This window comes from Daucus carota, chromosome 5 (genome assembly GCF_001625215.2).
Source record: "Daucus carota subsp. sativus chromosome 5, DH1 v3.0, whole genome shotgun sequence".
In the NCBI taxonomy this organism is placed as follows: Eukaryota; Viridiplantae; Streptophyta; class Magnoliopsida; order Apiales; family Apiaceae; genus Daucus; species Daucus carota.
Window position 1 is genome coordinate 9,862,347 of NC_030385.2, and position 26,620 is coordinate 9,888,966.

Here is a 26,620-nt window from a genome sequence, read left to right on the forward strand (position 1 = left end):
TCTCCGATCCACAGCGTCCGAATTTCATCCATAAAAATACTGCAGATCTGGGGAGAGAGACATACCCTTGGAGCAGGAGGAGGTGGCTGTTGTTGGGGAAATCTGTTCTGCTCAGACCCATTCCCCTTCAACTAACTGCCTTCAGTTCAACCCGATCCGACCCTAAATTGGTTGAGGTGGGAGAGATAAGTGAAACTGGAGAGATAAGTGAAACTGGTTTGGGTGGGTGGGTTGGAAAGCCTGCGTTAATTTGTGTCGCAATCGTAAAAATACTACGGATTTTTTTGTGTCCGTGGAAAAAAAGCGCGGATACCCCATGTGTCCGCGTAACAAAACACGGAAAGACAGTGTGTCCGCGGTTATTTACCGCGGACACTTAAAAATCCTATCTTTTGTCTCAGCCGTTGGATCGTCGATCCAACGGCTTAGAAACAGGTTGTTGTGTAACTGTTCCCTGACAATCAGTTGTCAGGGAACAGGACCCATCATCTGGTGGTCATATAAGCAAATAATATGCTGTAGTTTTGCTGTTTTATTCCTTTTTTCTTTAGCTTGGTGGGAGTGAAATCAACGCAGGGGACTGAACCGGTGATCGAATTATAATTTTTAAACTTCAAAACAAATAATTTATTAACTCAGGGATGGTAATAGTTGGTAATGGTATGGTTCAAATTTGATAAAAATCAGAACAAATCATTTTTCTTTGTCAAAATCCAAACTGAACAGGATTGGTACTTAGTCCAGGGACCAAACCTAAATCACTGGTTTTTTGTTTATCAAAATCACAAAATTATATACAAAAATACTTTTAAAAATTTACAAGTCAATTTGCTTTAAAATTTAACATATTTGCAACTTGTTGCAATTATACTAAAGTTCATATTCAGTAGCCTCATTCAGATTGATTTAGTCCGGTATCCATCGGTTCAGATTGATATAGAAATAGGAAGCCTAATTATCGGATATAAAAACTTATAATCGAGGAAATACTGTTTTAGAGGTGATAAACCAATTAATCAACTTTATTATGTATCTATTTTTCTCTTTGCCAATTCTAATTTAACTGGAAAAGTGGATTGTCAATGCAAGGGATGAGGTGTGAAATTTTTATTACTTGACGCTCATTGTATTATCAATTATCTTATAGAATGGGCGCTAAATTGTTGCCACTTATAGTTTGCGGGAACCTCTTGTCATGAAATAATTTATATTCAGCAAGCTGTTGGTTTTCTGGAATGTTTAAATGTGAAGTGTTCTTAAAATTTAATTTTCTTGTATTGTTGGCATGTTTCAATTTGGTTAGGTGATCCTCCAAAAGAGAAGAAATCGCTTCAAGGAATAAGGCAAGATCTTTGTCCAGTATGGCCTTCTGTGTTAACTACAATCTAGATCATCATGATCAACTCCCTCGTGCATACTTTTAAAATTTCTAGTGAGTATTCTTTTGAGAGTAAGATTACTAATTTTCAATTATCTTGTTTGGGATTCTGATTGACCGTTTCTTGCAGACGCAGTATCCCATTTTATAGTACTATCAGTTTGGATTTCTGTATCATGTGGTTGGGTTTTGACCTGTCGGGATCAGATATAAATATGCAACTACAAATTTTAAACATTACTGAAAACAACAAGAATTTATTAGGGTTGTTTGGGTAAATTTAAGAAAAGTGTTATAATAGATTAGAAATCAAAAATAAATTACTTCTTCTGTCTTTGGGCACACAATTTAAGGTTCATTGACCGCATAGCAACATGACTTATTTTTAAAATTTTATTTTTGCTAATAAAAATTAAAATATGAAATTTTTATTTACAAAAGAAAAAATAAAAAAATAAATTTCGAAAGTAGACAGTCAATGCACTTAAAGTTACGTGCCCAAAGTCAACTAGCTCATCTAATTTGGGATGGAGGTAGTAAGATTATAAATGATCAAAGTGTTTGAGAAATAAGCAGAAGTCCTGAAACAAAAATTAGCATTCTCAATTTTGTATAAGTACTTTTGACTTTTACACAAACATGTCAAAGAAAATGGAAGCAGAATTTTTAGTAGAAAACGACATAAGTGGCGGTGCCCAAAAATGCGCATTATAAATTTGATACAAGTTAAACTAATTTTAATTACTCCAACACAGGTCCATCTTGGAGAAATAATTTTGTTTAATAAAATTTGTTCACTTCAACATTCAATTTAAGTTTATATTTCTAAAATCAACTCTCCTTCACATTTGTTTAATTTATATTTTCAATATCAATTATATTTCACATATTATGACTTAATACAACTTTTTTTATTATCAAAATTCATATTTATTAAATTATGTGATTTTTTCAAAATGGACATGTAATTTGAAACGGAAGAAGTATTTTTTTAGAGAAAAACACAGTACAAATCGATTTTAAAATTTATTGAGATGTTTATTTGAATACATTTACATAACTATCACTAAAATCAACTTCAACCATGAAAAAACTTTACCTAAAAAGTGAGTTGCATATATAAAAATAAAAAATATATATAATTTCTTAAAAATATCACACTCGAACCATATTATTGCCTTGTCTATAATTATAAAAGTGAGTTGACATATAAAAATAAAAAATATACATAATTTTAAATATCACACTCGAATCATATTATTCCCTTGTCTATAATCTATAATTATAGTTAGAGATGTGCATTCACCTAGGCCGCTCGATCTGGATCCGATGCTCACCCGGTTCGGTCATACGTAAAACATATTGAAATAAATGAGTGTACACAGAGTGCACCAACCTCATAACTGAGGTCCACACTTTGCAATTTAGTCCCATAATAAATTTGGATTTGCAAGTTCTGCAATATGTTTTACCCGCCAAAGTACTGAGCTTTCTTTAATTCTTTGCGTGTATTAATGTAGCAATAATTGTCATAACTCATGTGTCCAATCTGACACCATGATCCAAATAATTTAGATACGCCACGCCTTCTCGATGGGCATGGTAGTCTCATTCAATCCTGACAACTATGTACTACTGATTTTAAAGAATTTTCAATGTTACTGCACATATATTGTGGACAATTTGATCAAAGATGATAGTATTAATTTTTCTCATTGAATACCAGACTATCAGGTTACTGTTTAAAATCTGCGAAACGTTAATGAAATTAGCAACAGGTTGCAAGAATTTTTATTTTAAGTTGCTGAAATGAGAAATCTGAAGAAATGACATGCATATAATTCATGATTTGTAAATAACTATAGGTAATCAAACCATTCATATATCACAAGTAATTGCATTTGAATAGAGCACAGAGCCACAGTCTGTTCTTGAACGCGATTATCATGATCTTGTAATGTGGTCGATGAATGATTCCAATTCCACGCGACTAGCTCCGCCCTCTGCCACAGATTTTTTGATTTCATTTCTCAACTCCGTTGCTCTCTTCCTCATTTCATCTCCTTCATTGGATGCTATCAACTTCCTCACTGCAGTTTCAATTTGCAAGGACTCAACCAGATCATTCCTTGGAGTCCATTCCTTAACGACTATGCCTAGTTTGAGTACATTTGTTATTAGCACGGCGTTTCTAGGCTGGTCAGAATGCATTGGCCATGTAGCCATAGGCACTCCCATTGTCAGGCTTTCCAAGCATGAATTCCATCCGCAGTGACTCATAAATCCCCCTGTGGAGGTGTGCGCTAGAATCTCCAACTGTGGCGCCCAACCTCTCACAATCGTCCCTTGTCCAGCCTCAAATATTCTGTCTTCGTACCCCATTGGCAATTCATATCTTCTGACATCTTCAGTAAATATATCTCCTTTATCCGCGTCCCTCAATACCCAAATGAAATTTTGGCCACTGTTTTCTAGGCCAAGAGCAATGGCATGGATTTGTTCATCAGTTAGGGAAGTGGTTGTCCCAAAAGAAACATATATCACTGAATTTAAAGCTTGATTGTCTAGCCACTGTAAGCATTTGTGTCGTAGCTGGTCTTGTTTCTGGAAAATATCTACAGGGTTGAAGGGTCCAATGGCCCAATGTTTCTTGTCAGCCTGGAATTTCTGGAGCATATCAAAGTAATGACCTTCGATTGCTATGGAAGTATTGTAAAGTTCACCTGAGCTTTTGGTTAGGTGAATTGCTTGGTTTCTCCCAAAAGCCAACATCTCTGGAGTTACACAGCCGTCAATAGAGGGAAGTTGTTGAAGTATATTGCTGTCAGCTACAATAGGCCTGCCTGCTAAATCCCAGTAGTAGGAAAAAAGAAAAAATGAAGAAGTACTCTGAAAAGTATACGACTCAGCGTTAGGTAGGGAAGCAAAATCTTGAACCACTGAGGCCATTTGATAGTCGTGAATGATGATAATTCTTCGGGAAGTGGCAGAAAGGGAAGTAAGCAATTGGCAAACAGGGTCGCGAAGGTGAATGGAGGCTTCGAATGCTGGCTGAAGTTGGGAAGGGAATTTGGTTGGAGCATTGGGATTGGGGTCTGGACACTGAAAATATGGGATTGGAAATTCATGAAAGTGGATATTGTGGTAGGCAAGGAGGTCCCATCCCTGGTGACGGGTCCTGGCTTGGCGAATATGAGTTGTGGTGCTAACATAGTGGACCGGGATGTTGTAGGAGGAGATGAGGCGGGAGAGATGGAGGAGTTGACCCAAGTGGCCCTGTGCTAGAAATGGAACCATCACCACTGCTACTTGGTTATCTTCTGCCATTCTAGCTAGCTCAAGTATTGACTCAAGTTGCTGCTAAGTAAATAGCATCGCTGAGCTTACTTACAAAGGAACAGAGAGTAAATAGTCCTGTTAAAATATTATAATATAAGAGATCGTGAAATCTAGAAGTTCTTTTTTCCAGTAGTGCTAGGTACCCCGAATTTTTTTCCTAATGACATGATTTTGATTTGTGGGCGCATGTGTACAGGCACGAGTCACACGCGTCTGTGTCAGCATTTGTAAAAAATTTGGATAACTTTTGAGGCTGCTGCATTTTCTGTAAACTATAACAGAACTCACCTTAATACACCAATTTCTCAATTTCTGTCAATTTCTGAATTAAGTATTTCTCAATTTCTGTCACATATATAGCATAAGACACGTAATTAGATTTCAATGATTTTAGTCCAAATTGGCGATCTAGAATACTTAATTTGATAGTAATTGTTTTGTTTGGTTGAATTGGATTTAAAAGAGTAAACATTAATAATCTAGTTGATGTTAATCGAGATATCAAATGTAGTGGTTCTTGTCATATGTCCAATCTTGCACCATGGTCCAAGTGCAATAGTTATGCACGCCTTCTTGACATGGACGTGGTAGACTTTGTGATCATCTTCCTGATCTATTCTATATTGTTCCACAATAAATGTGAATTAAAAATTACAAATGTTCTTAGATTTCCATGTGTTTGATTTTCCTGTTCTTCTTCCAGGGCTGGAGAATCAGTGTGAAACTCTTGGCCAGTTAGTTGCGCCCAACATGTGATGAACTGGAAACATATATTGCATTTCTCTTATAGTCTGGAAACAACTAAAACATTATTATACCACACTAATTGCATTACATTAGATAACACATGGTTTGATAATACTGTTATTCTCTTGTGATGTGATCGACAAACGAATCCATTTCAAGGCGACTGTCTCCGCCTTCTGTCACAGATTTCTTTATGTCATTTCTATACTCTGCAGCTCTTTTCCTCATTTCATCTCCTTCTTTGGATGCTATCAATTTTTTCACTGCCTTTTCGATTTGTAAGGATCCCACCAAGTCATTTTCTGGAGTCCAGTCCTTGACGACAACGCCTAGTTTTAGTGCCTTTGTTATTAACTCAGAATTTCTAGGCTGGTCAGAATGCATTGGCCATGTAGCCATAGGCACTCCCATTGTCAGGCTTTCTAAGCATGAATTCCATCCGCAGTGACTCATAAATCCTCCTGTGGACGTGTGCGCTAAAATCTCCAACTGGGGCGCCCAACCCCTCACTATCATCCCTTGTCTGGCTTCTAATATTCTGTCTTCATACCCTGTTGGTAATTCAGCTTTTCTGACATCTCCAGTAAATATATCTCCTTTATCCGCGTCTCTCAATACCCAAATGAATCTTTGGCCACTGTTTTCTAGGCCAACAGCGATAGCATGGATTTGTTCATCAGTGAGACAAGTTGTTGTTCCAAAAGAAACATAAATCACAGAATTAGAAACTTGATTATCTAGCCATTCTAAGCATTTGTGTCGTTTCTGGTCTGGTTCTTTGCAAATGTCTACAGGATTGAATGGTCCAATGGCCCAATGTTTCTTGCCAACCTGCATTTTCTCAAACAAATCAAGGTAATAACCTTCAATTGCTCTGGATGTATTGTAAATTTCACCAGAGCTTTTTTGGACATAAATTTCTTGTTTTTCACCGAAAGCCAACAACTCTGGAGTCAGAGAACCTTCGGTAGAAATAAGTTGCTGAAGTATCTGATCATCAGCAGCAATAGGCCTGCCGGCATAATCCCAGTAGTAGGTAAAAGTAAAAAAAGCAGAACAAGTCTGGAAAGTATAACTCTCCGCATTAGGTATGGATACAAAATCTTGAACTACTGAGGCCATTAAATAGTCATGAATAATAACGATTCTTCGACTAGTGGCAGAAAGGGTAGTAAGGAGTTTGCAAACAGGACCCCTGAGGTGAATAGAGGCTTCGAAAGCTGGCTGAAGTTGAGAAGGAAATTTGCTTGGAGCATTGGGATTAGGATCTGGACAATCATAATCCGGGATTGGGTATTCATGAATATGGATATTATCATAGGCCAGGAGGTCCCATCCCTGGTGACGGCTTCTGGCTTGGCGGATGTGAGTCGTGGTGCTGACATAGTGGACCGGGATGTTATAAGTGGAGATGAGACGGGAGAGATGGAGGAGCTGACCCAGGTGGCCTTGTGCTAGAAACGGCACCATCACTACTGTTATTTGCGTATCCTTTGCCATTGCAGTACAAAAGCCTCTCTATTGCCTTGTTGCTTCTATGCTAGCTTTGAAGAGTTTATATATCAGAGGTCCCCGTGTTGCATTGTCGTCTAATGAATAGATATCATTGTAAATATTGGTATTGCGCCAAGAAGATGGTTCACTTAATTTATATTGGTGGATGAAAACCGTCCTGGAGATGCTGTTTTTAAAACGTTGACAGGGATGCATACTGAGAGCACAAGTTTAAAAAGTTTATGTACTTCCAAATTTTCTTGATTGCAATGTTCAGCTTGATTTCCAGACCAATAACATTCCTTTCATGACTCCTTAGTTTAGTTATAAATTTGTTATTGTTAATGATGTTCCATTCACTAAACTAACATTAGTTCTGGATCAGACGCATCAGCCAAAAGTAGTCTTTATCGCATAAAACAATAGCCGAATGAAGCACAAGGAAGAATAGAATTTTAATGTGCCTGATTTACATAGGCAATATTCCCTGGAAAGACACCAGGCCAGTTACGTTGGTACAAGAGCGTGCATCCAGAAAACCTAGCAACATTAGTGTCCACTGTCTACCATCTACAGAAACTGAATACCATAACTATAACTAGACCAGGCAATATAGTACACGACATGTTTCTAAACAGGTTTAAGATTAAGTACATGAATCCTTAACACGTCAGATGTGAGTTTCATCAAGTACACGAAACACAAAAGTACTACAAGTAATGTAATATTCTCAGTTCTTCTACAGAGGCTATAAGCCGATAGCTTTACTAGTCCTGGACATGGGAACCACCCTACCCACTAATAAAAATAACAATGATTTTTGGATAACTTATGGTTTAAGGTAATTTTTGTATTAATAAATATTAAAAAAAATTAGCAATTCAAAAAATTACCTCAAACTAATTTTTAACTTTAAGTTAGTTTCTGACTTCTTTCGGACTTTAAACCGACTTCTGACCTATTACATAAACAAAACTTTTTCAGTTTAAAATCGAAAATAGCTTAAAGCCTGAGTTTTAAGTCGAGGAAAACAACCTCTATGTTATAGTCAGTGTGATATTAACAACTTCAAGTTTATTGGAGATATATGTCTAGAAACTAGTGATTAATCTGGGCAAACGTTGGTGGCTTTATTACGTGACATATCACACCAGAGAGTTATTTTGTATGTTGCGCACATTGGTACCTGTTGGGTTATAAGCCTTTCGGCCCAATCCATTACGGCCCAAAGCAGGTCCAGCCCACCGTTTGAACTTAAACGTTACTATGGCAACGGTCGAGGCGAGAGAATCCCGCCTCCTTTACTCATCATAACTTCCCTCCCGCATCGGGCGGGAACGTTACATAGCAGGGCTCCTCCTCCTCCTATAAAAAGTGGGTAAATCAGTGGTAAAAGACATTCACAACTTTATACATTCTTACATACTCGCTTGCAGTTCTCTAAACCCTTCCTAGAGCCACTAACTTATTCTCACACCGGAGGTGAATCGGGGGGACAAACCCTCGCATTCTTCTCTGTTTCAGGTCATACTTCGGCTTTGGTATCCGGCAGAACTTTGGCTCTAACATTGGCGCCGTCTGTGGGAACTGCAAGTAGAATTTCTCATAAATCAACACCATGACAAACACAACCGAACAAACCACTGGAAATACCTCCAACCCAAACCCAGGTTTCGACTTTGGCAATAGTCCCGAAGGGCTGTTGCCCACCCCCGAAGAACAACAGCAGATGCTGTTGAAATGGCGAGAAGAGCAGGCTGCTAAAGCCCAATCTTCCAAGACCAAAGAGCAAGAAGCCGCCCGACTAGCCAAGAAGAGGGAAGCCGACGAACTACGGCTGAAGGCCCTCCAGCTACAAAGGGAAGAGATTGAGCTCCAAGAAAGAGCCCTCCGAGAGGCCTTGGAGGCCGAAGGAGATCGAGCGCCGGAAGGCGAAGGAAAGAAGAAGAGAAATCGGGAAGACCAAGACGGGTCTTCGGACTCCGAGTCACACTCCCGAGGGCCTCGTCACAGGCATGTCACACCTTCGGATACCGAAGGGGAGGAAGGACCCCACGTCAGGGACCGACTTCGCCGAATGGAGAAGGCCATGTTTGGGGACAAGACGTTGACCCATGAGCCAGTAATAGTCGAGGAGATCGAGCAATATCGGCCGCCCCCGGGTAGACAGTTCCCGAAAATGAATGAATTTAACGGGAAGGGCGACCCGATCGATCACTGCGACAAGTACGAGTCCCTGATGACTGGAATGGGGCATTGTGACATCATGCTATGCAAGATGTTCAAGACCTACCTGAAGGGATCTGCTACGATGTGGTACCGATCCCTACGACCAAGGTCGGTCAGTTCTTATGACCAGTTGAAACGCAAGTTCTTGAGGCACTACTCCCACTTGTGCCGAAGAGAGAAGGATACCGAAGCCCTTATCCATTGCCGACAGAGACCTAATGAGGAGTTGGGCGACTACTTGGCCAGGTTCAAGGAAGAGGCCGGAATGGTCACTAATCTGGATAAGGTGAAGGCTGCAGGATTCCTGACGGCTGGACTGGACCCGGTGAAGGGAAAGAAACTCCGATCATCTTTGTACGATATACCCCCCAAGTCACTGAATGACATCTATTTGCGGGGAGAAAGCATCAGAAGGAAGATGGAGTCCATTGGGGGACACAAGAGCGACCGGAAAGATGATCGGTACAGTTCCCGTTCGGACGGCAGGGGAAAAAGGAATGATAGCCACCGAGGCAGGAGAGATGAAAGGGATGAAAAGCTGGATCGGGGGGCCGAACGAAGGAGAGATAGAGACAGCACTGTGTTCACTCCTCTGAATACATCTGTCTCCAAGATTCTTAACGAAATTAAAGGAAAACCAGGATTCGTTCGACCGCCGAAGATGAAGATCCCAGATTACAAGAAAAACTCAGACAAGTATTGCGACTATCATCGGGACAACGGGCATAATACCGATGAATGCTACCACTTGAAAAAGTTAATAGAAAGGATGGTCAAGGCTGGTGATTTGAACCAGTATGTTAAGGATCTGAGGGATCGGTTGGGTCCCAAAGAAGATAAAGGGAAGGCGCCCGAAGAAGGAGAGAGGTACAGAGGTGAGGTCCGAACGATTTTCGGGGGAACAATTCTGGACCGAAGTAGCAAGACAGCTAAGAAGAAGTACGCCCGACAGGTCTACAACCTCTACAGCATCAACTCCACCAAACAGTCGTATCCTATAATGTTCTCACAAGAAGATTATGAGGATGTTATGTTGCCGCACGAGGATCCGTTGGTCATTAATCCCGTGATCGGTCAAAATAAGATCTGGAAGGTCCTGGTTGATGGGGGAAGTTCTGTTAACGTCCTCTACTACAACACCTACCAGAAGATGAACCTCGAAGGCAAGCAGATCGATACCTGCTATGAGGCACCCCTCTATGGGTTCGGCAACCAGCCGGTCCCGATCGAAGGTACGATCCACTTGCCCTTGTTGCTCGGTAAATCCCCTTATACTGTGGAAAAACAGGTCAAGTTCTATGTGGTCCGAGTCGAGAGTCCTTTCAATGCCATCTTGGGGAGACCTGTTCTCACTGCCTTCGAAGCCATTGCCTCTATCCCCCACCTCAAGTTGAAGTTCCCGACCGAGGAGGGGGTGGGAGAGATGAGAGGTGATCAGAAGGCTGCTAGGATCATTATGCTGGAAGACTTGGAGAAAGATAAGGATCTAGGCGGCGCCGAAGGAAACAAACGGCGCCGAACCGAAGATGGTCCTGGGGGCAGTGGCCATGCCCTACACATTGAGTTGGAAAAGTTTGGAAATGACCTCTCAAACCCGATAGCCGAACCAGGCACCGAGACCGAAGAGGTGGAATTATATGCAGGGTGCTCGGGAAAAATGGTTCGGATCGGTAAAGATATGGAACCGGGGCTGAAGGAAAAGGTGATCGATGTGGTCCGTCGGTACCACGATGTTTTTGCCTGGGGACCCGAAGACATGCCAGGGTTGGATGAGTCGATCGCTCGGCACAGGCTAAATGTTCATCCACAGGCTGTGCCCGTTAAGCAAAAAAAGAGGAACTTCGCTGTGGAGAGGCAGAAGGTGATTGAGGCCGAAGTGGAGAAGTTACTGGAGGCCAAGTTCATCGAAGAAATTGAGTATCCCGAGTGGTTGGCAAATGTGGTGGTGGTCAAAAAGTCAAACAACAAGTGGAGAATGTGTGTCGATTATACCGACCTCAACAAGAATTGCCCGAAGGATCACTACCCTTTGCCGAACATCGATCAGCTGATAGATGCCACCTCTGGCTATCAAATACTCAGCTTTTTGGATGCATTCTCAGGGTATCATCAGATCGCCATGGATGCCGAGGATATTCCGAAGACAGCATTCATCACCCCGAAGGGAACCTATGCTTACATCAAGATGCCCTTCGGCCTGAAAAATGCGGGGGCCACTTTTCAAAGGATGGTGAACAAAGTCTTCGCCGATCAAATAGGCCGAAACATGGAATGTTACGTAGATGATATGATAGTGAAGTCCTTATTTCAAGATCACGCCGATGACCTCAAGGAATGCTTCGAGACCCTGAGACGGAACAACATGAAGATCAACCCCGCCAAGTGCACCTTCGGGGTTTGTAGTGGCAAGTTCCTAGGGTACATGGTCAGCGCAAGGGGGATCGAGGCGAATCCCGAGAAGATAAAGGCAGTGATAGAAATGGAAGCCCCGAAGACCATTCGGGACATTCAGAAGCTAACGGGGCGACTGGCAGCCCTCCGAAGGTTCATCTCTCGGTCGGCAGAAAAGGCGCTCCCCTTCTTTGAAGTTTTGAAGGGAGCCAAGAATTTTGAGTGGGGGCCGAACTGCATAAAGGCCTTCGAAGAAATAAAGGAATATCTGGTTAAAGCCCCTCTGCTGCTGAGGCCCGATCCGAAGGAGACCCTCCAGTTGTACTTGGCAGTAAGTGACCGAACCCTTGGTGCGGTCTTGGTAAAGGAGCACGAGAAGAACCAACATCCGGTCTTCTATGTGTCTCATATGCTGAGGGATGCCGAAACCCGATACCCGAATGCCGAGAAGTTCGCATATGGGCTGGTCATGGCCTCCCGAAAATTGCGACACTATTTTCAAGGGCGAACGATACAAGTGGTCACCGACCAACCTCTGAAGAAGATTCTCAGCCGACCGGAGGCTTCGGGCAGAGTCGTCGCCTGGTCTGTAGAATTGGGGGAATACGACTTAGAATATGTTCCCCGAACAGCCATTAAAGCCCAAGCCTTGGTTGACTTCATGGTAGAGTGCCGTTTTTCCGGGCCGACGGACTTGGAACCAAAGGAACAGCTCATTCGGACTCCTGGTAGGTGGAAGTTGTTTGTGGATGGGTCGGTGGCCGGGTCAAAATGTGGGGCCGGATTGATCCTTTCTAGTCCCGATGGATTTGAGATTTGTCAAGCCATCCGGTTCACTTTCCCTTTGACCAACAATGAGGCCGAGTACGAAGCCCTCTTGGCAGGAATGGGTCTAGCCAAAAATCTGGAGGTAAGGCACTTGAGGGCTTTCAGCGACTCCATGCTGGTTGTCAAGCACTTTTCTGGGGAGTATGAACAGAAAGAGCCCCGAACGAAGGCTTACGCCGCTAAAGTACGCGAACAAACTCAGTTTTTCGAAACATTTGAATTGAGCGCCATCGGTCGGGAAGACAATGGCCGCGCCGATGCTCTCTCTCGATTAGCCTCGGCCGAAACACAGAATTTGACGGGGTCCATCTACTTGACGGAGGTAAAAATGCCTTCGGTCGACAAGAAAGCTTGCCTGGAAATTCATCAAGGCATAAATTGGATGACCCCCATCAGAGCATACTTGGAAAAAGGGTTCTTGCCCTTAGGGAAGAAGGAAGCCCAAAAGATAAAGTACCGAGCAGCTAGCTACACACTGATCGGGGGCCGACTCTTTAGGCGATCAGTCTCTCAGCCGCTGCTCCGATGCTTAGATCCAGAGGAACAACTTCTAGCCCTGGAGACAGTTCATGAAGGCATCTGCGGCGAGCACCTGGCCGGCCGATCCCTAGCCCTAAAGATACTTCGACAGGGATTCTTTTGGCCGACCATCAGAGAAGATGCAGCCAACTATTCAAAGAAATGCCGACAGTGTCAAATCCACAGCAATGTTCCGAAGCAGCCCCCGGAAGAAATGACTTCGGTCCTCAGCCCAATCCCTTTTTCCATGTGGGCCATCGACATAGTTGGAATCCTACCGACCAGCACTCGGCAAGCCAAATATTGCATAGTAGCCATTGACTACATGACAAAGTGGGTCGAAGCCCGACCGCTCTCAGCCATCACCGAACAGGCCGCCAAGAAATTCTTCCTGGAGCAAATAATTGTGAGGTTCGGCATACCGATGGTGTGTGTATCCGATAATGGCACTCAGTTTGTGGGGAGGAAGTTCAAAGAATTCTTGGCCAGCTTCGGCATTCAACAAAGGTTCAGCTCGGTCGGTCATCCCCAAGGAAACGGGGCGATCGAGGCAGCTAACAAGATTATCTTTCACGGAATCAAGAAGCGCCTTGGAGAAGCTAAGGGACTATGGGCCGAAGAACTCCCTTGGATCCTGTGGGCATACCGAACCACTCCTCGCTCTTCGACAGGAGAAACGCCATTTCGCTTAGCTTATGGGACCGACTCACTTGTTCCAGTTGAGGTTGGCCTAGAATCTTACCGAACCCAGGTCTTCGATCCCGACACCAATGAATATGGCCTCCGAGGCAACCTGGATCTCCTAGAGGAGGAAAGAGAGGCCGCCCATCAGAGGAACGTCCGATACCAACAGCAAGCATCTCAGTATTATGATTCGGGCATCCGAAAGCGCTCCTTTAGAGTTGGGGACATGGTTCTCCGGGATCTGGCAACTTCTATGCCAACAAAGCAAGGCAAGCTTATGCCCAACTGGGAAGGACCTTACACTGTTGTCGAGATCGTTCGGCCAGGAACCTACAAACTAGCAGCTTTGGATGGAAACCCTATTAAGAATACTTGGCACGCTTCCCAGCTCCGGAAATATTATCAGTAAGGCTTCCCGTCCGAACATTTTACTTTCGGCACTTCCTTACAATTATGTAATTATTTCCCTTACAATGAATAAAAGCTCCTACTTCAAATTTTTTGAGTAGATTCAACTTTTTTAACACTCCGACCAATCCCGTAATTCGGGGCAACCTGATCAAAATTACGGGACCGAAGGAGCTGGCCATAATTAACCTAAAATTTTTGCACGATTGTTTCTATCTCTAAATGGGGCCGATCGAATTCCTAACTTAAAGATAGTAACAGTCTCCAAATATTGGGGGAATCCAGAGGCATTGTGCTGAAGCCGATTTCTAGGCTAAAGATATACAACTTGAAAATTATGATAACATGTATCGAGACTCTTCGGTCGGAGACATACATAACACTAACCTGGAATTTAAAATAAACATGTATCGAGACTCTTCGGTCGAAGACATACATAAAATCTAAGACATGCAAAAAATTCACTACATTTGTGTTGAGACCGATCGCTCGGCCTACGAAATACAACACTTTGGACATGTGTGGAGACGATTTAAGTCAAAGACATACATCGGCATTATCTAAGCATTATCGAAGACATACATCGGAAAAAAAACATGTATGGAGATAAACCAAGTATTGAAAGCAAGCCCGAAGGCAAAATTAATTAAAAGCCCGAAGGCGAAATATTTGTACAAGCCCGAAGGCAGAACGTTTTTACAAATAAAAGCCCGAAGGCAAGCAAACTACCGAAAACTACTCCGAGTAATCGGTCTCGGGATCAGAAGAAACGACCAGAGGCTCGTCCGGATCATCACGGCCGACCGGATCCGAAGCACCTTCATCCAGAAGAAGCTTATGATCCAGGCCTTCCTTATGAGCCCGACGAACCGCCTCGTCGTACCCGATATCGAGGAACCGATCCTCTGTCTTCTCCAGGAGCTTCTTGGCCTTCTTCTCCTTCTTCCGGGCAGCTTTCAACGCCAAATTGCGGCGCTGAACCCTCCTGGTCAGGGTGTCGACCTGACCCTTCAGACGGCCTTCGGACTCCCGAACGTCCTTCAGATCCTGGTGGGCGGCGTCCAGCTCCGTCTTCAGGGCCGCCAGGGTATCTTCAGCAAGATTGGCCCTGATAGTAAGGGCGTTGACCCCGGCCATCTGCTTCTGCATATCCTGGACCTTATCGGTCACCGCCGCTGCCCATGGAGAAGCCTGCACAAAAAATAGACAAGTTAAAAAGGATATACTGGATCCATAAAATGAAAGGGATTGAAGGATGAGGACACTTACCAGAGATAAGAAGCACATCAACTGCTCGCACGCTTGCAGAGCCGTCGCCGACTCGTAAGTTCCTCGGTCGGCCGGCAAGATCTGCGATCGGCAGAAATCGCCTGCGACATCCTTAATCCGGTCAGGAGCAAGGATCGCAATTGAGTCGGTCGACAGAACCGACCACTCCGGGGCATAAGGCCGGACTTCAGACGAGCCGTCCGGCCTGTTCCTCTTCCTGGGAACATCCACAGCCGAAACCTCCACAACCTCGGAAGTTTTCTCGGCTGGCCCATCAACACGACCGACCTCGGGAGTCTTCTCCTTGGAAGCATCGGCCTGAACTATGGCCCCGACGGTCGTCTCACCGCGAGCCTTTGCTTCGGCCTCCTTCCTGGCCGCCATCGCCTTCGCGGTTTTCCGCTTCAGGGCCTCAGTTCGGGAAGACACTGCACAAGAAAACAAGTGTTAAAACGGCACAAAATATTAAGCAAAGTAATCGGCTATTAAAGGAGAAGCATTGAAGCAAAAGAAAGAATACCGTCACTACCCCAAAGAGTGAAAAGCCACTCCTTCTCCCGACTCATCGACAACAAAATCCGGTTCGGTTCCTGGACTTTGCTCAGCTTTTCAAAGTCCTCCAGATCCTTGCCGACAAGGACGGGAGTAGTGATGATCGAGGGGTCAACCTCTCTCCACGTCGAGAACTTGTGGATCGAATGACCCCCCAAGAAGAACCAGCGCTCGTGGGTCCCCTTGTTGCTTGAGTTGGTCTCACACCAATTCGGCCGGCCAGTCTTACGGCCGATGGTATAGAAACCATTACTCTTGGCATTCTTCTTGAAATCATGATGATTCCAGAAAAGAGCCGGCCGAGGGGACACGCCAGCCATCAGACACCGATGCTGGAAGACGTTTATGTACGTGAACCCATTCGGGTCCAACTGACCCAGGGCGATCCCCGTTTGCTTTAGTAGCTTCTTCAGCAAGGGGAGCATCGGAAGCCGAAAGCCACACTTAAAGGCATTTTCGGAGATGCCCACACACCTATGGCCTTCCTCCGACTCGGGAGTATGATAGATACAGTCGTTTGCGACAGCCGGGTAGATATCCCACGATCGGTGAATTTGATATTTCAGCCGAAAAGACTTCAAGTCGGCCTCGGTCAGCAACGAGGGAAAATTGGCCATAGGAAACTTCAGTGCATCACTGAAATGATCCGCAGCCGAATAAGATGTCCCGACTATATCATCCGACCGATCCATTTGCCTGCAAACGAGAGAAGGCAAACATAAGCCATGTACTCGGAAAGAAAGAAAAAGAAGAGAAAGAAACAAGCCCGAGTACAGAGGGCCGAATCGGGTCGGGCCGACGGGACTTAACAAGACCTAACCCTAAAACTAGCCCCCTCACCGCAACAGCAAAAGGAGTAAAAATCACGGCAAGTCCCCGAGTCTAAAACTCGAGAACCGCCGGAAAACCCCAACTGCAATCCTAATCTACGATAACTCAACAATACGGCATTGACATTACAAAGGCAAAAAACCAACCAAGCCAGCGAGATACCCCCGCCGGAGTTTACTACACAAACAAGTTCCTAAAATCTAAAGCAAGCCATGGAAACGGAGTAAAGTATGAAATGCTTACAAAGAAGAGAGAACAACTTACTTGTCGTAGAAGAGATGCGGAGAAAACAAGTAGAAGGAGCCGGAAAAAGAACCACCGCCGGTTAACAACTAGCGCCTGAGAGCAAAAAGCTTGAAGAGAATGGAGAGTTGAGAAGAAAACAAGAGGGTATTGGAAATATGAAAAGAAACGGGTGGTAATGATTTGTATTTATAAACGAATTGTGAAAAGGCGCGCCCTATTAATGGCACCCTTTGGAATGCACGGCCCAGATTCAGCGCGTATCTCGAGGCCACGCCATCCGGCGCCCAAACGACACCACGCGTCCATCGGACCAAGCATTTTGAAATCAGACCGAAACAACTGCTCAGCTCCCACTACAGCCTCACCCTGTCGGTCGGTCAAAGACAATTTAGGCTTCGGCCGCGTTTGAAACCCGACCGAAGCCTGGGGACATGTTGGGTTATAAGCCTTTCGGCCCAATCCATTACGGCCCAAAGCAGGTCCAGCCCACCGTTTGAACTTAAACGTTACTATGGCAACGGTCGAGGCGAGAGAATCCCGCCTCCTTTACTCATCATAACTTCCCTCCCGCATCGGGCGGGAACGTTACATAGCAGGGCTCCTCCTCCTCCTATAAAAAGTGGGTAAATCAGTGGTAAAAGACATTCACAACTTTATACATTCTTACATACTCGCTTGCAGTTCTCTAAACCCTTCCTAGAGCCACTAACTTATTCTCACACCGGAGGTGAATCGGGGGGACAAACCCTCGCATTCTTCTCTGTTTCAGGTCATACTTCGGCTTTGGTATCCGGCAGAACTTTGGCTCTAACAGTACCATCGATAAATCGTGTTGAAATGCTTATGTACGATCATAGCGAATGCTTTTAACTCGTGCCACTTTCTTAAATTTGCAGGAAGGACTCAGCAAAGTAAATCAGATTCCACTTAACATAGTTTTTTCCATGAAAGAAACAATAGGAAACTGATAAGAGGCATGGTCGACCAAAACTTTTAATGTGTATAGTGCCGACAGATAGTACAGGTAGAAGATCTAGCCAACATAAATTAGCAAGAAAAATTACTCTTCTTGGTCATAGTAACGAATCCAAATCAAAGAGCATAGAAAATTTTATCAATCCTGCCACAATGATAAACGGAAACCAACATTCATCAAATATAACTGGATTCTCAAGTGCTCAAATTTTAATAAACCAAAACTCTGGAAATTGACATCTCATCAACTTTCTAGTTTTAAAAAGCAGAAGCTATTTGATCATCCTGACTACGGCTACTTAGGCTAGTTAAAGTTTGACAATGAAGATACCTAGCACAAGCAATGGGAGAATTGAACACTATTGTTTCCCATCTCAAGTATCAGCACATGTCAGTATTAAGCCCTTTTCATTTGCCCAGTTAAAATATCTAATGCCAGCGTCTTGGAGACTTGTCAGAAGGACGGACTGGAGGTGGTGTAATGGCACGTGATAAACCTGAAAGATATGACATTTTTAGAGTCAAGAACCATATCAATATCCAAATTATAGTCAGTACCATATGCATATGCAAAATATTGTCAGTAACTCGTTGTAAAAGACTGTAAGACACCTATATATGTACACTGTTACTGATGCTTGAGATTTGACTACATATGACACTTACGATTGCCACTTGATTTGACTCCAAATGAGGGTGTACTCGACTTGACTGGGGACCAATTCCCAGCCAGCGTCTGTCTTCTCAACTTCCTCCCATCGCATGGATCTGGCAACTTCATATCAGGCGTCCTGTTGGTGGCATCAAAGGTTAATTCCTGTAGTTTTGTGTTGAGGTTTTAAAGGAGTTGCAACAATTATCTATACTTAAAATAGTGTCAACTTGTGTAATTAATGGTATATACATGAAAATGTGTATTTGTTGCCATTATAACACTTGAAGACAATGTTATAGTTTAATATACACAATTACTGTCAAGAACCTATGTCGTACATTTCCAAGAACCTTACCTTTTCTCAGAACCATTAATCAATTTCCCAATGGCGCAAAGTGATTTCTGTATCTGAGATTTTTTTCCATTTGTAGTAGCTTTCCCACTAGCTGTCTGCGACTCCGATGATTCAATCAGCTGACTTCTCGAATAATTGTCCTTTTCAAGTCTTACCACTTGACAATCAGAAACAGGACGCTTAGAAGCCATTTGATGAGGTACCTCACGTCTAAAATCACCTGCTTTTGGCTTTGAACCAGAAATTGCAGCCTGCGGCAGAGCAGGCCTTTGTGTATTCAAGAAGTCTTTGTTTTCATATCGCGGACCTTCCAAACTTAGTCTTTTAATTCGATTTTGTACAGGAGTCTTGAGCACTTTTTGGTCTTCCAGATATGCTGTCTTTGCATTATTTCCAGTTTCACTGCTTAACCTTCGGGATTGATGGGTATTTCTCTTCTGAATTGCCTCAGCTTTCTCAAACATATACTTTGCTCCTTTAGGTTCCCGTGCTTTCCCTAAATTACCTGCAATGGAAGTTCCGGTGCTTAACCTTCGGACGCTTGATAATTTTCCCAACTTCTCAGTGGGGTGGTTCTCTATGCTTAATCTTCGGACACTTGATAATTTTCCCACCTTCTCAGTGGGGTGGTTCTCAATGCTTAATCTTCGGACACTTGATGATTTTTCCACCTTCTGGGTGGAGTGGTTTCCTAGGCTCAACCTTGGTGGAGTCGTCACAACAGAAGGACTACGTAACATTTTTATTTCATTGGGTTTATTCCCCTGAGGTTTCTCTCTTCTGTCTATGCCGAAAGTTTCAGCGCTTAGCCTTCGAGCCCGTTTTGAAGTTTCATTGGTCACTGATTTTGACTTATCTGAAGGTGATTTGATTTCCTTGAGACCACTCAATTCTGAACTCTGAAGTTCCTTGTTAGACAATGCCGTTTTGAGTCTCTCAAGCTGCAAAATTTTGGCAGGAAATTAAAATTGTATATATCATGATAGCAGATATATCTAATCGAGATATATTAGTATTTTTATCACGGTGAAAAAGGAAGAAAACACATAGAGCTTATGTGTTACCGGATAAGGACAAGGTCTCTATCAGTTAAAAACTTTAAACTAATGAAAAATTATGTGCCACTAAGACCTCATGTTGCAAAGTAGATCATAATGGCTTCATTAAGATACATTATGTACAGAAACTGTTTGTTACTACCATTGTTTCTAGCCGCAATTAACATATTTTACTGCTATAGTGGTGTTTGTCGAACATTATCAACATCCAAACTGTTGTCTAATGAGTTTTCAACTTGAAAGTTACAATGGTGTTTGCATCTGTTGCAATCAGCATCCAAAGTGTCATCCAGTGAGTTTTCAGTCTTTTAATTGGTTGGCGCCAGAATTAAAAAATATGAAAATGAGAAATCAAACCAAAATTCTGATCAAATTGCTAATGCCAAGAAAAAATAATTATTCCCATTTAAGATATATAGTAATGATATCTTTATGCAGTTTAGATTCCATAATAAGATAAGAAGCAAGCCATTATTGCAGTTTATGATTAAGCAAATCCCAAACACACATCAGACATCTTAAAATAGGTGTACCTCTTTTAGAAGTTCCGCCTCTTCTGAACTAACATCAACAACCTTTATGGTTTTTTCAAGACCTCCTGTTGAATAATAAAATTACATCAGCAAAATTTTAACATGTATATATGCTTTATCAGAAAAATGATACTTCAAACCATTACATTATATCATGTCACAGTCACTAATTGCAATCAGCAATTTGTTGAAGAAACTCGATACAAAAATGTGTAATGAGTAAATGAAAACTTGACAAGAGTATGATTTCTCTAACCTTTTAGAACCTGCACCTTGTTATGCAAGTTCTTGTTCTCTTTAACAACCTTATAGTAACCAAGGGCTGCCGTAGACATCTCCTGCACCTGACTCTCTGGTCCATGTGAAGAAAGGAAACATTATTATTTTTAAGAACTATGTAGAAGTTCTCAAAAAGTAGGAATGGTTTTGAGATGTTCAATGCTTTAATCTTCAGTAAAAAGCATAAGCATTGATCATCATACTTGCATATATTGCATGTTCTAGAAATTTGTGTATATCCGTAGTTGTACATATAAGATAGAACAAACAGATTCATACCCAGCAGTTTCATGTCTGTTTGCAACTGAGACTGCAAGTCTCCAAACTCTGTCTTTGTTCTTGAGAGCAATGACTTAAGTTTCTGCAGGAGAATGATGTATCTCAATGTAACTTAAAAAGAATAAATAAATTCTGATTGGGTATGGCATAGCTACTGTGAATGAAATCAGCTAGCATCTGCATTATGCTCAAGTAAAGAGCAAAACTTTCCAATCATATAAGCTTGTGTTAAACATAGCAATAGGCATCCAAACATATAATCATAACAAAAAACAAGAATATAAATCTGTCAATTTCAGATCACCAACATAGCATATGGAATTGCTTACTGAAAGTTCATTTTCTTGCATCTTGAGAAGCTTTTCATGGTTACGGTAACCTTTACCTGAGCAAGCTCCGCGACACTGCAATAATCAAAATAAAAATAAAAAGTGTGGCATAAACATATAAATATCGGTTCAATAGAAGTTCCCTATCTAAGAAGTTCTCGCTTAAGGGAATGCTCACTGAACATGATAACAAAGTGTTAAAAATCATATATGGAAATATCATGTAACAAAGCAAACAACTGAATTTATGAATATGAGGCTGGGGTGAAAGTGTTCTGAAGGACGGCAGAAATTCTGAGTTGGACATGAGCCAAGATTATAATAAAAAGGATGGTATCGGCTGTTTTTAAGAAAGAGTAAAGAACAGGAAGAATGTGTCATAGTAAGAAATAATGTTTACGACCTCATGACGCCAATGTGTATATCATCTTCTTATCTTCTCTTATACTGTTATCAGTTCACCATTTGAACTTCGCATAAAAAACAAGTGGAGTATGATGGTAAAAATCTTTTAAAACAACTACCAGTACTCTGTCCTTATGAAGTATTGGTCCCATGGTTTGGGGATATAGGAGAATTTGTGAAATCTTCTAAAGAAGGATTTAGGTGGAATTTTTTCTAAAACAATAAATTAGAAGGTTAGAAACAGAAAGAGTATAACTACTTAATAATATAAAGAATACACCAGCTTTTTGTTCGTGGGTACATTCTCGAGCACCCTCGGACTGAGGCCCCATCACGTAAGTGGTGCATACTAGGGCTAGTAGGATAATTAGCATCTGTATTTCGTTGATTTGTCTATCTCATAAGTTTAATGTACTGTAGTAATTATTAGTGTAGAAAATGGTACGAATGAAGAGCACAACTTGAGATGAATATTAATATTACCTTCTTGTCGCCAACAATTGAACTTTCTGTTACTTTTGTTCTCAATTGTGTGATGGAATCACCTTCTTCTCTTAAAAGATCCTTTAGGGTTGGTTTCACCTGGTTGTTAAAAAAGCTATTCATGATTGCAGGGTACAAAGTTACAAAAATATCATATAAAACTGGAATCACTTGCAAGGAACTAAAATGGAGATTAATTGTTTGTGCATATGAATGTGATATCACCAATATTGCATGAATAGACATTTCCTTTTACATGAAAAACTGCATAGTACAAAGTTACATAGACTTAGAAAACAGATAGTGTGCACTATGGTCTTGAATTGAACAAACTAATCGAGATAGATATCATATATATAACTGAGAATTATTATATACTAAAGCTATATTGTACGGCACAGAGAAGGCGTTCTTAGTTGAGCTTTATTCGAGTATAGAAAATTGTTTCAATTTCCAGACAGGGACATATGTAATATTAGACGACAAGAAACTTAAATTACTCAAAATTTCATCTACTCACCTTAGGTAGCATTTTCTGTCCTTGTTCTTGTAAACAGCTTGACATACTCTTGCATAAAGAATTGAGTGTATCCTGAAGTAGAGATACTTTTAAATATGAATCAATTGTTTTATCGGTCTTTCTAATGTGTGCCCAAGGGCACATAATAATCACTAAATTCTATAAAAATGGCCTATTCTGATTGGTGGAGTTGATGTGAATGCAGGGGGGCCATTCTCATTCATTATTCATCCACCAATCAAAAGAAACTATTTTTATTGGAGTTAGGGACTATTGTGTGCCCTTGGGCACACCATAGAAAATCCCTTGTTTTATATATCTAATACTGGTCTACAGTGACATCAATATGATAAAATATACCGGATTTCTACTGCGGATGGATGTAAGAAAGTTAGCATCAATGTTTTCCTTCTTATCCACCATACACTGAGCAAGAGTCCCTACAATTAACTCTGCAATATCCAGAACTTAGATATAAGTAGAGGAACTTACTTTTCAAAAAGGGAACATAATAAACAATGAATATGGGATACTTGATATATAATAAGTTAAGGGCAATTGATAATCATAATAACATGCAACTCCACATATTCATAGCATGTAGGGTCCCTTAATTCACATAAAGCCCATTTTAGATCTATACAGTACTTGACAAAATCACATCCAGGTAATCATTTGGACTGAGAAATTGTGTGACGTGCACTCGGTAACTACGTAAATATACACTCAGAGAGGCAAGAGGGAACAGTATACCTTCAAGATTATGGGTTTCACTCTCAGCAGGTGTTTCTATATTGCAGCTTGCGGTCATTTCCAGTCTCCTATGAGCTCGGTCCAAAGAAGTTTCCTCAGAAACTTGTGAATGCATCTTACCTACAGAATGAATTGTAAATGGGGTCCTTGGAGGCTTATTAAATCCATTTCCTCCATTCATCTGCTTCCAGTCATGCAAAGCTTTAAGCTCTAGAATGCAATCAACTACTTTAGTTGATGCTCCAGCCTCCAAATTGTCCTGATAAGATACATAAGTCAGTCATTCACTACAACAAGATACCTACATTAAAGCATATCAACACAGATTTATAAAGGTAACTCACCCTTTCAAGAATAGGTGCTTCAAAAGTGGTTAACTTCAACTCTTGTGCTGCTACCAAAAAGTTCTTGACATTTTCAAAGTACTGAAAAGCTGGCAATGGCTGTGAATCCGAAGAAGGCAATCCAGATGGCAATTGCGTCTCCACAACCTTACATAAAACCAAAAAAAAAACCATCAGAGACAAAGAAACAAAAAAACAGAAAGCCTGGAAATTCAGTAAATTGTATGCACTCCCACATAAAATAGATTGAAAAATAATAGTTGCTACCTTTTGGACTGATCCTGGCTGAGTCTTGTTGATTGCATTGCACAGGACCAAACCAGTTCTCAAACAAGATATGAATTCTTTCTCAGAGGGCTGCTTTGTTATGCCAAGAGGCCCAACTAGGCTGTCTAGCCATTCAGTAGCTTGGTACCTTCTCAAGGCTTCACATTCACAAAACAAACATATAAATTGGATGAAGAAAAAACCCTTTACACATTTACAAGAATTTTATAAGATCCCATTCTAAAATAATGAAAAATCAAATCAGTTATAACGAAACATAAGTGAATAAACCTGCTTCTTCAGCTTTTCTGGCAGCCAAGTTGGTTTCATGTTGAGTTTTCACCACAGAATTCTCCATTTTACTCGAGAATAAAACCTACCATTTGACAACAAATTTAGCATTCCATTAAAACAAACAAGGAATTTAGATTTAAGATAAAAGGGCTCACCGAGTAGCTAGCCTCTGAAGGAGTTTGTAGTAGATGTTATGGAGAAATTGAGCGACGTCCTATTTATACAGGGTTTATCAATATGAATTATGGACGTTACTTCCGCTCTCATTCAAATGCCCATTTTTGTAGTATCTCTGAATTTTTCTTTAAAACACGAAAGAAGCAAATATTTGATTCGAGAAAATAGATGAAATAGTGGGGACAGTAACGATCGAGATTCTTTCAAAGAATATATAATTCTGTATAAGTATCATTTTAAAATGGAAAAATGGATTTTTCATCACCCAACTTATGGTGCTATAATTTTTTTTCTTTTATTCACTACTGTCAGGTTTGGATTTTTTTTAGTCACCAACATTAGGTTCAGATTTGATTATTAACATTATATTACTTTTTTGTAATATTATTAAAATATATTGATATCCTGCAATATAATGGTGATCGGATATATGTCTATATTTTTATATATATTACCCATATGTCCTCTAGGTAGTTTACCTTGGAGGACAAAATTTTGACACGCATTTTAAGACTTCTAAAAGTTTTAGCTTCATAAATTATTTTAATTTTTTTTCTAAATAAAATTTAACGTTTGAATTTTTATACACAAAAAGAAAATCTCAAATTTAAGTTTTGGAACTATATTTTGTAAATAGTAAGAACTTTAAAATACGTGTGTGTTAAGCAGTGTAAAAGAACTATAAAGAAATAAGAAGGACGAAGGGAATAATAATAGCATAAATGAGCCAGTAAAGTCGGGAAAAATTATAATTAGAATTCTTAAAATTCATTGAATCATCAATCTGAAATCAATGACTTCAAATAATTTATCATCTACAATCAATTCTTAAGCAAAATCGAGTCAAGTGATATTATATTTTTGTGGAGTTCAACCAACAATTTAGATATCATATGAATCTCAAATCAAGGTTAAATAATTTCTATGATTGTCTATTATACAAAAATAAGGAAGAATACTAAAAAAAAGATCAAATTTAAGTTGAAGGGATGTTGGAGCGAACAAATCAATGAAACTTTAATATTTGAAAAATAATGACAATGTATTATAAGGACAGTCATTAAAGATAAAGTTTTCCTCTCAAATAATTTTTTATCTTAAAAATTGTAATAAGTTAAGGTTATTAAGATCCAGAGATATAGAATTGGAGAGTGATCTTGGGCATAACAAGTCGTTGAAATTTTAATATTAGAAAATGATGCATTGCATTATTAGACATAGATATTGACACAAACATTGTTACATTAACCAGTGCGTACTAATGGATCATCAAGGATGTTGGTATGTCGAAAAATTTGGTAAAATTTAGTGCGTACTAATGGATCATCATGGATGTTGGTTCGTCGAAGAATTTGGTAAGGTGGATCATCACAGATCTTGGTTCGTCGAAGGATTTGGGGTGTTCTGAATTTGTGTCGCCATAGTCTCCAATGGTATTTCATCGGGTGGGAGAAGGCAAGAAAGAGACTCCGCTGGATTTGTGACGGTTAGTGTATTGACGGTTGTTGCTTTGGCAGCGTAGATGAAGCAGAACCGACATGGATGGATTACACAAAAAAAAATCAAGTTAATTCAAAAAAGTGTGCAAATAGTGGTTGTTCTTATCGAGTTTGATATCTCTGTTTCGGATCATTGTCACCCATCATCGACAAACGGGAACTGTTTAGGTAAGTTCCATGTGAAGAAGGCCATGGGCTAAGGTATATTATTATTGTATCACACACTATATTATTTATTGTGCATCAAGCCGGGGTCTTTACGGAAACAACCTCTCTGCTTTAAGGGTAGGGGCATGGCTGCGTATATCTTACCCTCCTGAGACCCTGCTCTAACCGGGATATACTGAGTATGTTTGGTTTGGTTTGGTTTATTAGTAAGGATGAATTGTTTAAAATCATTGATTCTTTCTAAAATTCTCAATACAAGTTTCCTTGATTTTAATTTTTTTTACTAGCTCATTTTACATTATTATTGCTATATATAAAGATATAAACATACA

At 40.9% G+C, this 26,620-nt stretch overlaps 5 protein-coding genes across 5 annotated transcripts; 1 reads left to right on the forward strand and 4 right to left on the reverse strand.

Moving 5' to 3' along the window:
- Positions 1–3,201: 3,201 nt before the first annotated feature.
- On the reverse strand, positions 3,202–4,867 carry LOC108220888 (zeatin O-glucosyltransferase). The gene has a single exon (XM_017394770.2). The coding sequence runs from the start codon at positions 4,703–4,705 to the stop codon at positions 3,323–3,325; it is 1,383 nt and encodes a 460-aa protein (XP_017250259.1). The 5' UTR covers positions 4,706–4,867; the 3' UTR covers positions 3,202–3,322.
- Positions 4,868–5,473: 606 nt separating this feature from the next.
- Positions 5,474–7,085, reverse strand: LOC108222094 (zeatin O-glucosyltransferase). The gene has a single exon (XM_017395988.2). The coding sequence runs from the start codon at positions 6,962–6,964 to the stop codon at positions 5,582–5,584; it is 1,383 nt and encodes a 460-aa protein (XP_017251477.1). The 5' UTR covers positions 6,965–7,085; the 3' UTR covers positions 5,474–5,581.
- Positions 7,086–8,576: 1,491 nt separating this feature from the next.
- Positions 8,577–14,018, forward strand: LOC135152721 (uncharacterized). The gene has a single exon (XM_064093805.1). The coding sequence runs from the start codon at positions 8,577–8,579 to the stop codon at positions 14,016–14,018; it is 5,442 nt and encodes a 1,813-aa protein (XP_063949875.1).
- Positions 14,019–14,609: 591 nt separating this feature from the next.
- Positions 14,610–16,167, reverse strand: LOC135152997 (uncharacterized). The gene is made up of 2 exons (XM_064094551.1): positions 15,287–16,167; positions 14,610–15,208 (listed from the first exon to the last, which is right to left on the reverse strand). The coding sequence occupies exons 1-2, from the start codon at positions 15,668–15,670 to the stop codon at positions 14,753–14,755; spliced, it is 840 nt and encodes a 279-aa protein (XP_063950621.1). The 5' UTR covers positions 15,671–16,167; the 3' UTR covers positions 14,610–14,752.
- A 1,848-nt stretch (positions 16,168–18,015) lies between these two features.
- LOC108223270 (kinesin-like protein KIN-14L) lies at positions 18,016–24,688 on the reverse strand. The gene is made up of 15 exons (XM_064093022.1): positions 24,600–24,688; positions 24,442–24,526; positions 24,151–24,308; positions 23,884–24,030; positions 23,540–23,798; positions 23,147–23,238; positions 22,787–22,858; positions 22,267–22,365; positions 21,379–21,453; positions 21,050–21,131; positions 20,748–20,843; positions 20,492–20,556; positions 18,901–19,841; positions 18,557–18,681; positions 18,016–18,387 (listed from the first exon to the last, which is right to left on the reverse strand). Exons 2-15 carry the CDS (start codon positions 24,506–24,508, stop codon positions 18,320–18,322), a joined length of 2,346 nt encoding a protein of 781 aa, XP_063949092.1. The 5' UTR covers positions 24,509–24,526; positions 24,600–24,688; the 3' UTR covers positions 18,016–18,319.
- Between the last annotated feature and the right edge of the window lie 1,932 nt (positions 24,689–26,620).

Coding starts and splice junctions, on each gene's coding strand:
- LOC135152721 (XM_064093805.1), top strand. CDS start 8,577: ATGACAAACACAACCGAACAAACCACTGGAAATACCTCCAACCCAAAC.
- LOC108222094 (XM_017395988.2), bottom strand. CDS start 6,964: ATGGCAAAGGATACGCAAATAACAGTAGTGATGGTGCCGTTTCTAGCA.
- LOC108220888 (XM_017394770.2), bottom strand. CDS start 4,705: ATGGCAGAAGATAACCAAGTAGCAGTGGTGATGGTTCCATTTCTAGCA.
- LOC108223270 (XM_064093022.1), bottom strand. CDS start 24,508: ATGGAGAATTCTGTGGTGAAAACTCAACATGAAACCAACTTGGCTGCC. Junction 21,132..21,378: donor TGCAAGAAAATGAACTTTCA/GTAAGCAATTCC, acceptor ATTCTCCTGCAG/AAACTTAAGTCATTGCTCTC. Junction 20,557..20,747: donor CAAGGTGCAGGTTCTAAAAG/GTTAGAGAAATC, acceptor ATTATTCAACAG/GAGGTCTTGAAAAAACCATA.
- LOC135152997 (XM_064094551.1), bottom strand. CDS start 15,670: ATGGCGGCCAGGAAGGAGGCCGAAGCAAAGGCTCGCGGTGAGACGACC. Junction 15,209..15,286: donor TGATGTGCTTCTTATCTCTG/GTAAGTGTCCTC, acceptor TTTTTTGTGCAG/GCTTCTCCATGGGCAGCGGC.